This window comes from Gekko japonicus, unplaced genomic scaffold (genome assembly GCF_001447785.1).
Source record: "Gekko japonicus isolate JY-2015 unplaced genomic scaffold, Gekko_japonicus_V1.1 scaffold248, whole genome shotgun sequence".
NCBI classification, from domain to species: domain Eukaryota; kingdom Metazoa; phylum Chordata; class Lepidosauria; order Squamata; family Gekkonidae; genus Gekko; species Gekko japonicus.
In genome coordinates this window covers 732,139-748,142 of record NW_015169782.1, presented here as the reverse complement: position 1 = coordinate 748,142, position 16,004 = coordinate 732,139, and the positions used below count along the sequence as shown (strand labels likewise).

Sequence of the window (16,004 nt, the reverse complement as noted above, 5' to 3'; positions counted from 1 at the left end):
TTCCTCTTCTCTACCCTGAAGCAGTTTAATTGAACGGCTCCGAGTTCTCGAATCCCGGAGAAAAGGCCCCCTCCCCCCTCCCATACCATTCATACTTTGAAAACACCCTTTGTAATCTCCCTGAGCAGCCAAGACCTTGCCCGAAAGAGCGCGGCCCCGCCCTACTCGGAAGTAAGACCCGGCAACCCCGATGGGACCTTGCTCCCGAGTAAAGCACGCGCCGGCTCGAAGCCTTCCGTGTGTGTCATCTTCTCTCCTTCCCATTTAATTTGTCCTCCTCTCTCTCTCTCTCTGCCTGCACCAACTTTGTCCTCTTTGCACTCCAAGGAGGAGCCCGGCTGTCTCTTTAAGCTACTCCTCCCGGGCCGGTCCCACCCCCGCGCCAGTCCCCGCCTCGCCCCTCCCGGGCCAGGGAGAGGCGGCAGCGGCAGCAGCAGCAGTCGCCGCCACAGAAACGGAGGAGGTTCCGTACGGGCTGCGCGGGGGTCCCGGGCGAGCTGCGCGCAGCCATGGCCGGGGCGCGCCCGGGGGTCCACACGCTCCAGCTGGAGCCCCCGCGTGTCCCGGACACCCTGCTCAAGGGCAGCAAGTTCATCAAGTGGGACGAGGTGAGTAGTGGTGGTGGGAGGGCGGGGAAAGATCCCCCTCCTCCTCCTCCTCCTCCTCCTCCTCCCCCCGCCTCTGCCCTGCAAACTCTTCCCGGAAAAACAGACGCTTTCTTCTCCGTGCATTTTGCGACCCCCCTTGCTTTGGTTTAGGGGTGCCCCCCCTTTGCGGGGGAGCTGTGGAACCCAGTGGGTCCTCCTCCCGTCTCTCTCCCCCCCCCCTTCCCCTGCATTCTTTCAAAAATTTCCTGGGAAACAAATCCACTATCCCTTCTCTGTGGGAGTAAAAGGGTGGGCTGCGTAAGTAGTGGAGCACTTCTGAAACTCTCCTCCAACTTTCTTCCCCCCCCGTCACACACCCCATTGCATTTCTTATAGGTCTTTCCTCTGTGCTGGGGCTATGTAACTAACTGCTATGTAACTGCTATGCACTTTAGCCTGGACAGAATCTCCTTGAATTCTTCCCCCACCCCGTCCCCCTTTCTATCTCATAGGATTCTCCTAAATTCTATTCCTTTGGAAACCTGATTCTCACAGGTATGAAATGGAGGTGGGAAATACGCCCCCCCCTTTCTGCTTTCTTTATGCAAATTCTTTTGGGCCCCGGGGGATCAAGCTTTCTGTGTCTCCAGTTTCCCACTGTTTTACCTGTGGGATCCACCAAGGGGGTGCATGTGTAACTAACCAGCAAAGGGACCCCCATGTGAACCTTAAAAAAAGAAAGAAAAAGAATTGCCTCCCTCACTTTTCAGGGCCCCTCCCCAGCATCATTGGGTACTCCAACATAGTGCTAATGTTCTGGGAGGGAATCCTATTTCCTGATTCACTGCAGATCAGCTCAAGAAAGATATGGAAACTGGGGGATAACTCTGAATTCTTCGCATGCCTTTGACGCTGTCAGTACAGATTCCTTGGATGTGGGATTGGCAGAGTTGCTCAAGGAAACTTTGGGGTTCCCAGTGCCTCTACATTCCATCCTGCTGTTTTGAAAGGGGACTTCTGCCACCCCATTCCCCACTTGGGACGTCTGGGAGTCCCCTTTTTTGGGGAAAAGTTTGTCTCCATGGGTTCATCATGTACTCAATGATCTGTCTCTAGCATAGCATCTCAGAGCTGTTAATTCTTGCAAATTCCTCCCTGGCCGCCTTCTCTGCTTCTCTCTCACCCCATTGCCCCAAACTGGCTATTCCAAGGGACTGTGGGGTGCAGTTCAGTACCCCCCTACACCTTCGTTTCCTCCTTCCTTGTCTGAACTGCCTCTGGATCTCCCCCCTTCCTTAACTATTTGTCTGTTTGATTCTTTGTTCCCCCTCAACATCTGAAACAAATTCTTCTTTTTACAGAGTGTTGGCAGGAATTTAAATATGCAGTTTGAGGGGAAGGGGCGGGAGTGTTGTTCTTGGGGGGGGGGAGACTGTCAAATACCCCTGTCTTGCGATCTGTCACATTAAATGTGTCAGAGAGTCGGTGCGGTGTAGTGGTTAAAATGTCAGGCTAGGATCTGAGTAAACCCGGGTTAGAATCCTCACTCCGCCATAGAAGCTCGCAGGGTGACCTTGGACCAGTGACATACTCTCAGCCTAAACTACCTCACAGGGTTGTCGTGGGGATAAAATGGAGGAGAGGAGAGCACTGTAAGCCGCTTTGGGCCCCCTTTGGGGAGAAAGGTGGGACGTAAAATATGCAAAAGGGGGCGGCTACACTGGCCCCCTTGTTTGCCGCTACCTCTGATTCAGGGGCTCACGCATGCAGGCCCATAGCTAACATGGGGCCCGCCCCCCTAGAATTTTGTCCAGGCCCCCTCCCTCCTGGGCTGGCCCCAAATTGAATTTGTTTAATTGACTTTGATTTAAATAGTTGCGGCCTCCCCGAGGCCCCCTCCCCCCAAAATCCCCAGCTACGGGCTGCCTGCATGTGCACCTTATGCATTGTTCTAAGAGAGTGGAGCTTGTGTGTATAATATATAACTCTTTTAGGCCCAAATACTGTTCAAGAAGGAAATTGCTAGCTAAGACTGAGCATGGTATGCGTTGTACTGGGTGCTCTCCATATGCTCTTAGCTCAGAGATTCCGGGAGGACTGATTTCCAGCAGATCTCTGGGTTTGGGGCTTTCTGAGTGGGTTCCTAGTTCTGTTAGTGGGGGGTTCGTACTTGGGACAGATACCTGGAAACCAGCTCTGCTTGCTGAGGCTGTGTTCAGAGAGAGGGCAGCCTCTATAAGGACCAGGAAACTGTCTTGCCAAATTGTCTCAGTGACACCTAATGTCTGTCTCTCTCAGTGTGCATTTGCTTGGGTAGTTAGGCTGACTCTGGGCCCTAAAACACAGGGATGCAATCACACATAAGGCCAAGTGTTACAGGCAGATCCTCTGGTATCTGTTTCTTGTGTGAAAATGTAGGGTTCAGTTGAGCCTGAAGGATATTTATGTAGGAAGTGAGTTAGAATCCACTTGGCCACATACACTCAGCAGTGCTGGCTTCAAGATCATGGGGGGGCATGTTCCCTCCTCATAAGGTGGGGCACTAAAACTCTCTTGCTCTGCCTTCTTCTTGGGTACCTCCTGCACTGCAAGAACGGCTGCGATATCGGGGACAGACCTCTTTTTGCTGGTCAAACGCCCAGTGTTGGCACTCGCCATTAGTCCTGTAGCACTTCTGGAAAATGTGTGAAAGAAGAATTTCAGAGGGCCCATTCTGAGCAAGTGTGGCACAGCAGTGGTGTGTGGCTAGTGGGAGCCCATGTGGGATTTTGAGCACACCATTAGTGGTTCCCTGGGTAGCTTTGGGTGGAGCCCATGCAAGGTACATATTAGGAACATTTCAGTCGGATTTGGCGGTATGGGTTTCTGTGTTACACGTGAAGGGGTTTTTTTTGGTGGTCCTCTTATAACAATAACGGCAGGACCTAGAGGGGGGGGGCTTTCATTTTTGTCCCTTCTTGCCTCCCTACCTGGGAGCTGGGCCTGCCATTCTCTCCTCCCCGCTTCCCCCCCCCCCCCATGTTCTCACTCTGGGCCTTGCCTTGGGTTTCACAATCGAGGCCCGTGACAAGACTGGCCTCATACTTCCTTTTGCTCCATCAGACCCAAAAAAGGAAGCCGGAGCCTGAGGCCAAAAAAAAGGCAGAAAGGGGGAGACAGATCAAGGGGCATGGCCCTTCCTTTCTTTTCCCTAAAGATCAAAGGAGCCAGAGAATTGGGGAGGGGGAGAAGGAAGGCAGCCACAGAGAGCCGCACAGCACCATCCCCCCATTACAAGAAAGAGGAGGCTGGAGTTGTAACTCCTGAATTCCTTCCCCCTCACGGACGCCATTTCCTGCAAAGGAATCGCCCTGGCCATCTCCCCCCATATATTTGGGTCCACATTTTATGGGTGTGTGACCCCTTGATGTCTGTCTCTGCTATGGGTGCATGGGTGTGTGCATGCACGCGCATGGGTGTAAATACTCTAGATCAGGGGTGGCCAGACTTGCTTGATGTAACAGCCACACAGAATAAATGTCAGATGTTTGAGAGCGGCAAGGCATGAACAAATATTACACACACGTTTTTATTGGAGAATATGCAAATTTGCTTTTTTATTAACATTAAATTAGACCGTGTGAAAGAACTGCGTGTGAAAGCGCTGTCAGATTTGGCACCCCCTCCCCGACTTCTTGTTAAGACTGTGGGCAGTTTTTGGAGTGGGGTGGGGAAGTTGCAATTGTGATTTGTCTGGAACAGCAGGCCGGTTTTGGAGACTTGTAGGTCAACAGGACTTGACTGAACAAGACTGTGGGGGGGAAAGGGAAACTTGGGGTGGGGACTGAGGAGATCTTTGTCGCCAGGTGCCCATTTCTGCTCTGCCTCATGTTGGCCTTCCCCCTTTCTGTTCTTTTCCCCTTGCTTGAGGATGTGAAATCTAGCCGCGGTGTTTGCTCAGCCCGCAGAAACATGTTCCTGAGGTTTCTGCCAACAGACCCCCCCCCTCCCTCTCTCCCCCTTCCATCAAAAAAACGTTTCTTAACCAGCTGTGAAGACACGGCCTGCCAGAGATTTCCTGAGGAATCTCGTCTCAGGCTTTGGCCTCCGTGAGGCAGAACAGATCTGTTAGGGTGAAATCATGGGAAGCAGGAAGGGTTTCCCCAAAGGAGATTGTAATTTTTACGTCTCCCATAAAACGATGGCTCACTGCAGGTTTCGTGGATGAGTTGGCTTGCCTCTCTAGCATCATCAGGCACCCCCCATTGGCCCATCCCGTTAATCCTGAAATTGGGGTTCCCCCTAAATACCACTTGCGGCTTCCCAGCCTGGTTTCTGAAAAGAAAGCAGCTTTAAAAATGTACATGTCCCTTTGTCCAAATTCCATAAATATTTTAGGGGATCAGCTCCGCAGTCTGCCTCTGTGTGTGTGTCCCCCCCCAAAGATGGGAAAATATCCAAGTGTGGGTGTAAGATACTATCCTCAAGTCCTCTTTCTCCCTACATTGCCCTCCCCTTTCATTGCTTCAAGAGCGATTTCCTTATCACAAGTGGGAGAGGCAGGAACAATAATTCCAGTCCAATGTTTCCACGAAGATAACGGTACAGAGGGCAGCGGATAGGGAGGGGTGTATGATGTGAGATATTGGGTCCGGGGAGAAAAGGGGGAATGGTGGAATGCAACTGCAAAGTCTCTGTTCTGTCAAAAAAAACCACCCCAACCATTTCCTCTTCATCTTCCAATCCAAGATGCAGTTTTCCGAGGTCTCTGGGCATCTGGGGGGGGGGGCACATATGGCCTCTATTAAAATTCCTGACTTGCAGTCTCCCCCCACAAGCACAGTGCCTTAGGGGGATTCTCTCACCCCAGCGATATGCTCCCTATGTGAATTTGAGAACCGCTATATCTGTTTGGATAATAAAGGGAATGAGCGGGAGTTGTGTGTATTGAGGGAGTTGGGGGGTGGAAAAGAAAGCTTTTTTTTTTGGCTGGGGAGAGTAGAGTTTTCCTCAGTGGGGCAGTACTGCGGTTGTGCAAAAAAAAAAACAACCCCTCAGTTGCCCTGATTTGAAAGAAACCCCCCCCTCTGAAATGCAATTGCCTATGCAGGAGTTACCTGTGAGAAATTTGATTGTGACTTAGTGTTGTATGTCATGGAGATTATGGTTAACTGTTTTGTTTTACCAGATTTGCATCCTATTTGGGTTTGCTTTTAGTGAACCTGCTGTGTACCGTCTGGCATGCAAGGGTGGCTTTACTATCCCATTTACTCCTCCCAACAACCCTGTGAGATAGGCTAGAGAAAGGAAAGGGAGAGAATGACTGATCAAATGTCTCTCAGAAATGTTGTGGACAAGAAGGGTCTTGAACCTGAGGCCTAAGATTAAGAACTCACTGCGTGTGGATGGGAATTCAAATGCAGACTTGACCTCCTTGCAAAATTTGTCGCTAAAGAAGTCTGGCTCCATGCTAGAGGACTGGAAATTGGCCAAGATGATTTTTTTTTTTAAAGTGCCAGTAGAAGCCAGGAAATTACAGGCTTGTTAGTCTAATGTTTGTTTTAGGTCAGTTGGTTGAAAGCATAATTAAAGCTGGAATCATTAAGAAGGAAAAGCCTCGCTGCTTAAGGATGGACATGGCTTCCGCAAAGGGGAGTGCTGCTTCATCCGCCTTTCGGGATTTCTTTGTGAATGTCAGCTAGCTTCGAGATAGGAACAATTCAGTAGATGTTATATACCTCAACTTCAAAAAAGCTTTTCCCTTGACCAAGAGCTTATGAGTACGTTTAGTGGATATTGTTTATGAAAACGGGACCTGTGACGTGTTAAAGGAGAGTAGAAAACAGAAGCGCTCTCAGTGGGAAGTAAACAAGCAGCAGGGTCCCTCAAAAATCTGTATTAAGGCTTGTGCTACTTAATTGGTTCCTAGAAGGATCTAAATTCCTGGGTTGTGCAGTGAAGCAGCTATGTTTGCTGACAACACCAAACTATTCTGGATGGTGAAAAGTTCAGGCAGGGGCTGAAGAGCTCCAAAGGAATGTCTTCACACTTGGTGTATGGGCAACAAAATGATAAATGAGGTTCCCTGTCAGCAAATGTAAAATGATACGTGCTGAAGTGAAAGAAAACTAACTTCCCATGTACACCAATGGGGTCTGGACTGGCCGTGACATCAGGAGAGCGCTTTGAAGGGTCTTGACGGATAGCGGAACAAAAGTCAGCTTGGTACAGTGGCAGGGGGGAAAAGGCAAATTTCTTTCCAGGGATTATGAGGAAAGGATTTGAAAGTGAAACTGCCAGTATTGGTATGATCTCTATATAAATCTGCAGTGCAACCACACTGTGTGTGGTTCTGACTGACTTACCTCAAAAAGGCTGTTGTAAAACTGGAAAAGATGCTTAAAATGATGGCCAAAATGATCAGGGGCTGGAGTACCTTCCCTACAATGAAAGACTAAAACATTTGGAGTTTTTCTGCTTTAGTTAGAGAGCTAGTGTGGTGACGTGGTCAGTGTCGGGCTAGAACCTGTGAGAACCAGGTTCAGATCTCCACACCGCCATGGGTGCTTTCTGGGTGACCATGGGCCAGTCACATGTTCTCCGTCTGTCTTACTTCACAAGGTTGTTAAGAGGATAAAACGCTGGAGAGAAGAATGATGTAAACCACTTTGGGTCCCCATTAGGGAGAAAGGTGGGGTAGAAATGAAATGGATAAATCATTTTTCTTTTAAGGTAACTAAGGGGTGGACCTCTGAGAGGTTTACAAAATTTGAGTGTCAACATTGAGAAGGTGGATCGTGGGAATGCCGTTGATGTTGCTTACCTGGATTTCAGTAAAGCTTTTCATAGAGTTCCCCACGATGTCCTGATGGGTAAACTGGAGGAGTGTGGACTGGACTGTAGGACAGATAGGGAACTGGCTGGACAACCACACCCAAAGTGTAGTTGTCAGTGGCATTTCATCTGATTGGAGGGGGTTATTCAGGGCCCGGTACTTTTCAGTATTTTTATAAATGATCTAGATGTGGGGGTGGAGGGACTACTCATTAAATTTGCAGATGACACCAAATTGGGAAGAATAGCAAACACACTGGAAGATAGAGGTAGAACTGAGCAAGATCTGAACACACTGGAAAAACGGGCAGATATGAATAAGATGCAGTTCAACAATGATAAGTGCAGAGTTCTGCATCTTGGTAGCAAAATAGGACTGGCAAATCCCCCCGGGGGGCGGAATTTCCCCCGCCCCAGAGGCCCGTTCCCCGATGCCGGGGAATCGGGCCCCGGGGGGAACCCCGCCCCAGCGTGCACGTCACAGGGAAGTGACGTTATGATGCCGGGCATGCTGGGGGTGGGGCCATGGCCATACAAGGGAAAACTCTATGGTTTTCCCTTGTATGGTCGTGGCCCCGCCCCCAGCGTGCCCGGCTTCATGACGTCACTTCCCTGTGACGTGCATGTGGCGCACACCAAGAGCCGACCTGGAGTCCCCCACCAGAAGGGTAAGTGCCACTTGGCAACCCTATAGCAAAAATGCACAACCAGTCAGAACTCCACAGAGTGAGCAAGATCTTGGGGTGTGGGTGGACTGTAAGCTAAATATGAGCAGTTGGTGTGATGCAGTGGCCTTTTGGTGCATCAACAGAGGCGTAACATCCAGATCACAAGACGTCATACATAGCCCCACTGTACACTGCATAGGTCAGGCGGCACCTGGAGTACTGTGTGCAGCTCTGGAGGTCTCACTTCAAGCATGTGAACACAATGGAGCAGGTGCAGAAGAGAGCAACCAGGATGATCAAGAATGATTGGGGGCCTGGAGGATGAGGGACTTGGGAATGTTCAGTCTGGAGGGGGGGGGACATGATGGCTCTCTTTAAGTATTCAAAAGACTCACTTAGAGGACTGCAAGGAGCTGTTCTTGTTGGCAGCAGAGGATAGGACTCGCAATAATGGGTTTAAATTATGGGCAGAAAGGTACTGGCTGGATATGAGAGAAAAAATTATTTACAGTACGAGTAGTTCAACAGCGGAATCGGCTGCGTAGGGAGGTGGTGAGCTCCCCCTCACTGGCAGTCTTCAAGCTGCGCCTGGATGAACACTTGTCAGGCATGCTCCAGGCTGATCCTGCACTGAGCAGGGAGTTGGACTAGATGGCCTGTATGGCCCCTTCCAATTCTATGATTCTATGATTTCCCCCCCCCTCTTCCCTGAATATGTGTGTGTCTGTGGGGGTGTGTGTCACTGAATGAAACTGCCAGGATATTCATATCAAAGAAAGTACTGCTTAGTCAAATTCACGGAGACCAGAAGTATCCATAGATATTAACTGTGGGAGCTAATTAGAACCTCCAGGTTCGTGGGCTGCATACCCCTGAATACTAATCCCCAGGGTACAAACGATGGAGGACAGCTAGTACTTCCCTGTCTTGCTTTGGGCCTTCCAGCATCATCCATTCAATTGCGGTAGGAAATAGAATGCTGGACTAGATAGGGATCAGTTCATATGTGCTTCCTGGTTAAAGTTATAAGAACCTAAGAAGAGCCCGGCTGGATCAGACCAGTGGCTCACCTAAGCCAGCATCCTGTCTCACACAGTAGCCAACTTCTGAAGGTACAACAACACGGCACCGAGACAAGCTCTTTATCTACTGCACCAGCCCTGTCCACAAGTTACAGTGAATGGATGTACAATCTGTGTACAGTGTACGCTTGATTTTTCTTTATACATGCGTTGAGTAATTTTCATTTTACATTCAACACATGTACAGCTCGATGTGTGGTTTTTAAACCCAGTATTTTTACATACTGATCCAGGTAGCAGCCTGCATAGACCATACTAGCCCAAGCTTGTTAGAGTCTGGAAACTAAGCAGGGTTGGCTACCGTAGGATGGGAGACCCCCAGGGAAGATCAGGGTTTCTATGCAGAGGTCGCTGTGCAGAAGACCTTGGTTGTTATGCAGTGGCAAACCACTTCTGCTCATATCTTGAGCCTTGAAAACTCCATGAGCTGGAATTCGTGGGGTCACCATAAGTTGGTTGCGACTTGACAGCACTTAATAATTGTTTTGCATCCAGGTACCGGTCTCAAGTTCAGTTTGTAAAGTGAGTGCCTCTTGCCCGTTTCTTACAAACAGATGTTCACATGTACATGTAAGATGTCCATGCGTTCACTGTAACATGTGAACTGGACTCCTGGCAGTCATGCAGAAGATGTGGGAAGTTTCCTGCTTTGGTTTTTCGATGTGGCCAGTGGTATGAGTGATAATAGGGGTTGGACTAGATGGTCTATATGGCCCCTTCCAACTCTATGATTCTATGAGATGGTGAGGTTTCAGAGGGTCTTCAGTAAAAAAGCAAGATTCAAATCCAGTAGCAACTTAGAGACCAACAAGGTTTTCGGGGTATAAGCTTTGAAGACAAAGGGAACGTTGACTCTCAGAAGCTTATACCCCGAAAATCTCATTGGTCTCTAAGGAGCTATTGGACTCAAGATAATAAACTGTGTATGAAATCAAACAGAATTAGTCTTTGCCCACATACAGTGGATACTTCTCATCCTTCCCATCCTACCAGCCCAATATTGGACTTTTGCAATTTGAAGGACATACAATGGTCATTTCGTAAAAAAAGAGCTAGGGGAACTCATTAGCATAACTCATTAGCATATGACACACCCCCTGACATCAGGGGCCCGGCGGTGGACCTGCAAGGCCAGCGGGAGTGCGAGGAAGCCCCGCCAAGGCCCTCCCTGGCCCCAGGCAGGCAGGGGTGGGGAGAGGCGGGGAGGAAGCAACTTACCCTCCCTCTTCTCCTGCCTCCTCCTGGCTGAATGAGGGCCGGAAGCGGGGCGGCCGGAAGCTGGGGGCGGGGCTTCGTCATGTGCCCCGCCTCCTGCACCTCACCCGGGGGAACTGTGTTCCCCCGCAATCCCCCCCGAAATGACCTCTGACAATCATAGAGTTGGAAGGGGCCATACAGGCCATCCAGTCCAACCCCCTGCTCAATGCAGGATCAGCCTAGAGCATCCCTGACAAGTGTTTGTCCAGCCGCTGCTTGAACACTGCCAGTGAGGGGGGGGGGAGCTCAAACCAGCCCTCCAGGTGAAGAGCAATGGATTGGGTGTTAAGGGCTCGAGACATGGCGATGGTGAGAGGGAAGTGGTGGTCCTTGGAGAAATCAGAAAAGAGGGTAGAGGAAGGTGGTGTGGAAACCTATTCCAACTGGGTGCTGTGTACATTACCGTTAAAAGCAATTCAAATATCTAATTTCCTCTCCCCTGGGAACTGTAATTTTATGGGGAGAGATAGGTGTATCTCTAGTAGAGAATTCTTGACTCCCCAGACGATAAATCCCAGAACACGAATGGGGGAGAGAGGAGCCATAATAGCTAACGTGGCATGGATTTATTTAAGAATAACGGGTACTCAAGAATTTGTTCTTTTTGTGCTCTTGGATTTTAGTGGAAGTAGCATCAGAGGTCTGGGAACCAGTGGGGTAGGGTCAAGACATCTCTTTGTCTGGAAGCATTCTTAGGAGGGTAACAGTGACAGGCTGACGTTCAACATCTGTACTGCCATCCCTAGAAAAGCTAACATCTGTACTGCCATGCCTAGAAAAGCTACACCAGTTAAATCTCTGCCTGTTAGGCTTCTGTAACAGGAGCCTCAGCCAAGAACTTTAAGCGTTTGACCTGGGGAAACTTGAGCTCGGGTGCTAGCTTAGCCGGTAGGGATGGTGGTGAGCAACCTTGCAGGGTGGTGGTTGGGGAAAACGGGTCGTAAATACTGGGAAAACTCTTGGCTTGTTGAGAAGTGAATGGTTAACTGTAATTATGGGTGACGGCATCCTGGCAGATGTGCGTGGGTAGCTCATGGGGAGAATGGAAGGCGAAAAGGACTGTGGAGGCAGGAATTCTGGACCTCAGCTGCCTTGGGTCGTTCTGACAGGGCACGGTTTCTCCAGGGGTTTAGTATTCCTGGTTGCTCTCCTCTCCAGATGCTGTTGACTCCTAGACTGATAAAATAAGCACTGCCTCGCTGGATCACAGCTCTAGCTCAGGGGTCCCCAACATGGTGCCCTCCAACATCTTTTGTGGCACTGCCAAGTGCTTTTAGAAAGTGGGTGGTTCTAGGTGCAGCTTTTTCCTCGCCGGATTTCTGGTTGGCTGTGTAGAAAGGCATCCTGTTAAACAGCTTCTGCCTTAGATATTGCAGAGTTACTGTTAGATTTGTATACAACCTGGATCCCTACTATTGTGTGGCTGGCTCTGCCTCCTGTGGCGGCCATTTTTGTTGTTGTGCTCACTGGCCTGTCAGAATTCCAAAATTGCCCATAGGCCCAGAAAGGTTGGGGGACCCTTGCTCTAGCTGCTCTCGTACTCTGTTTTTTGCCAGATGCTTCCAGCAAGCTCACAAGCAAGACATGGAAGTGGTGTTGTTGGTTTTTTTGCCCTGATGCTTGGTAGGTTAGAAGTATACTGCCCCTGTTTATGGAGGTTCCATTAACCTAGCATGTCTGGTAGTCATCAATATTCTCCATAAATCTGTGCAATTTTTTTTTTTAGTTTAAGGGTGAGCTTCTTGGGGCAGAGGCTTATTTTTACACCTGATTCCTTATCAAGTATTTGGTACATTGAAGGTGCAGTACAAACAATGAATTAGTAACTCCTTGTAATTTGGCAAAAGGGTGTTAACTGTTTGCTTTCACTTTCCCAGGAACCAACCAATCGGGCTCTTGTGACCCTGCGGGTGGACCCACAAGGGTTTTTCCTCTACTGGACTGGCCCCAGCATGGTACGTGCTCACTGGCTTAAAACAAAGTCTGTTTCTCTTCCTTCACCCCCTGCTGAATTGTTATATATTTTGCTTTTTTCATTACAAGCGAGGCTTCTTATCACTGTGGCAGTATGACCAAGCCCGGAAACCCTTGGTATTTATGAGCGCCTTCTTATCTTAGCAGCCAGGGGTAGGAAGGAGTCTGAACCAGCTTTTATGCTGTACCCAGTCTGCTGGTTTGTTGCCCGGCAGTCAAGGCGTGGTGGGGGTGGGGGGACGAAATTTCCTGGGACCATGTGGCTCAGGGGGGGGTGTGTGCACCAAGAACTCCACCTGCCTTTCTCTCATGTTCTAACCATGTAATACACTCTGGGGCTTCTTCAGCAGCAAGAAGCCTTTCTAGGAATTGCTCATGTTCACCCTTCGCTCGACTTGAAGTTGTAGCACGAGTTCCCTTCCTAGGTTTTTCCAAGTTAAACCGAGGGTTAAAACAAGCAGCGAGGGGTTCCTAGACAGGCCTTTTTTCTCCATGAAGGGTGGTCAGGTCTCTCCCTCATGCCCCTCTCTCTCTGTTAGGGTTGCCAGGTCTGGGTTGGAAAATACCTGGAGACTCTGCCGGCGGATCCAGGAAAGGGCGGGGTTTGGGGAGGGGAGGGGCCTCAGCAGGGCACAATGCCATAGAGTCCACCCTTCGAAGCAGCCATTTTCACCAGGGGAGCTGATCTCTGTCAGCTGGAGATCAGTTGTAAAAGCGGGAGATCCCCAGGCCCCACCTGGAGGCTGGCAACCCCACTCCCTGTGCTCTTTTAAATGTGTCGAGGAGGGTCACGGAGATTTCCCAGGGACTCTCAGCAGTGCAGCTCAGGATGGTCTTTTACAACACCTCTTGCTGGAAGGGCCAGGCAGGCAATCCAGTCTGAGTTCCGCTGCCAGCCGTCCTGTCTCCCCCTCCGCCCCAGGGGAAGGAGTGATATGAGGCAGGCTCCCTTCATTCCACTCTCTTGTCATGCCTTCAGTAGTTGAGCTGGTTTGGCAAGTAAGCTGAGGCTGGAGCCAAAGGGAGAGAGAAAAGAGCAGGGAGGGAACGTTAAGAATTGATCTGACCGGCAACCTCTTGTTCCCTCCCTACCCAATGTGCTTTCTTTACTTCTCTGGCTTTGCCACAGCCCCCCCCCCCCCCCCCCCCCCTCACCCCCACCACTGCCAACCTGAAACCTGACCCTTGAGGCTTGTGAAATTCAGCGGCTCTGTGCTGAGTCAGAAGGGTTGAGCCCTCTAGCTCACTATTGCTTCCCCTGACTGGCAGCCGCTCTCTGTATTTCCCCACTGCCTGTGACCCAAGATTTAACTGGAGATGCCTGGAGTTGAACTCGGCACCTTCTGTCTGCAAAATGTACTAGGCTTGCCAAGTCCCCCCGGGGGGGCAGGGAAACCCCCGCCCCAGAGGCCCGTTCCCCCGCTGCCGCAGATCGGGCCCCAGGGGGGGAACCCCACCCCCAAAGCACACAACGTGCACATCACCCAGAAGTGACGTGACCACGCCGGGCAAGCTGGAGGCGGGGCCACGGTCATCCGAGGGAAAACTCTATGGTTTCCCCTCGGATGGTCGTGGCCCCACTCCCAGCGTGCTCGGCGTGGTCGCGTCACTTTCGGGTGACGGGGTTGCGGCGCGTGTGCATCTCACGCGTGCGCACTCCCAAAGCAGTGCTGGAGTCCCCCGCTCCAGCGCTGCTTCTGACTTGGCAACCCTAAAACGTACAGTGGTTCCATCACTAGGTCCATCTCCTGGAGATCGAACTGATGGGCAACTTCAGAGGTAGAAGCTGCTTTATACTAGGTCAGACTAACTCGGGGGTCCCCAACCTGGTGCCCACGGGTGCTGTAGCTCCTGCCAACATGTTTCCTGGATGTTGTTTTTGGAAAGTAGGTGGGATCAGGTGGGGCTTTTGCCCTGCAAGGCTTCTGATTGGCCACTGGAGTTCTGATTGGTTGTGCAGATTTTTCAGAATGTTGCATTGGAAGCTGCTGCCACCGCAGGGCAAAGGCCTTCACTGTGTGTGACTGAAGGGAAACTGCAGCAGCCATTTTGTGGCTGACTCCATCCACCGTGGTGCCCATTTTGTGGTGTGCCTACCATGATGTGTCAGTATTCCTAATGTGCCTGCAGGCTCAAAAAGGTTGCCTCCCCACCCCGGTCTAGCTTTAAGCTATCCTCCTTGCCTTTTCTGCTGCTGTCAGGCAGAGAAAGATTTTTCCTCTTACTGGGGAAGTCAGGGACTGAACCCAGGACCTTCTGCGTCTAAGGGAGATGCTTAACTCCCCAAGTCGGGATCGTGATGAGAAATTCAAGTGGAACTGGAGGTCTTTAAAACAATCAGTTTAGCGAGGCAGCTGAACTAGAATTCATTAACAAGTTCAGGACAGTGAACCCCCCCAGGGCTGAATAGGGATGCAGGATTCTTATTAATCAAGTGGGTTATATTTCGCATTGTACCACTGCCTCCTGCCTCTGACTGTTCCTTTTTCGTAACATCCCTCCCACCTCCTCCCTTGGATAGAATGGCTGATAGGTATTCGTCCTTGTTTGTGTCTGTCAAAGTGAGCTTCGGCTTACTGAAAGCTTGTGCCCTGGGAAAAAAAAATGTGGGTCTAAAAGGTGCTAGTAGTGGGCTCGAATTTTGTTGTGCTACTACAAACTAGCATGGCTACCTTCTTGAAACGGCTATTCAGTTAGTATTCCATAGAATACCCATGCTGGAGTGGTGTTTCCCCCATCTTTTCTCCAGCCATCCTCTAGAAGAAATGGAATTCCTCCAGAGCCCTTGAAATGTGTTAAAGCACGGGTGATCGACTGCTTATGCTCTGGTCTTGAATGGCCCAAGAGGTCTGCCCAAATGGTGTCCCTTAATGCACGTTCCTTCCTGGTTAATGGCTGCCTCTCCCCATGTGGCGATTCCTCATCCTCGTGGTAGAAAGTGCCATCAAGTCATGGCTGATTTATGGTTACCCTGTAGGGTTTTCAGCGCAAGAGAGGTTTAGAGGTGGTCTGCCATTGCCTGCCTCTACCTCACAACCCTGGTATTCCTTGGAGGTCTCCCATCCAAGTACTAGCCAGGGCTGACCCAGCTTAGCTTCCGAGAGCTGATGAGATCTGGCTAGCCCGGGATCTTACTCTGTGGGATATCTTCCCCCTCCCTCTGCAGACACACTCGGGCAGCTACAGCCCATTCCTGGGCCTTTTCGGAAGCTGCCCTTACTCTGTGGAATGGATTTCCTGAAGCGAATATGGGTTTTAAAGGTTACGCAGAGCTGAATTGTTTAAAAAGACCTTCCCCAGTTAAGGAAAGCTGAGACAGCTGTGTTGACTCCATGATGTTGAATTGTGGATTAATATGTTGCTAGAAGATATAACTAGATGGCGACTTGGAAGTAGGGGAAATCCCATTCTCCTTGTATCCTCCGCTTTTGCTCTGCCTAATTTCCCCCCCCCCAACTCCCTCACTTGTGTATTTTCCTCCCCTCGGTTTAAAAAACTATTTCGCAATTTTTTAATTTGCAATACTCGGCACCAATTAATGTTGGATTTGTTCCCCTATGTACATGATTTGCCTTTTTATATTTATCGGGAAACTTGGGGATTGCCCCCGGTTCACAGAAACC

General features: G+C 50.2%; 1 protein-coding gene across 1 annotated transcript in view; it reads left to right on the top strand.

Moving 5' to 3' along the window:
- Positions 1-455: 455 nt before the first annotated feature.
- PLCB3 (phospholipase C beta 3) overlaps positions 456-16,004 on the top strand; it is a 76,805-nt gene continuing 61,256 nt past the window's right edge. Inside the window, exons 1-2 of the mRNA XM_015416808.1 lie at positions 456-608; positions 12,285-12,362. Coding sequence (XP_015272294.1) covers positions 510-608; positions 12,285-12,362 — 177 coding nt within the window. The 5' untranslated portion in view covers positions 456-509. The remainder of the gene's footprint in view (positions 609-12,284; positions 12,363-16,004) is intronic.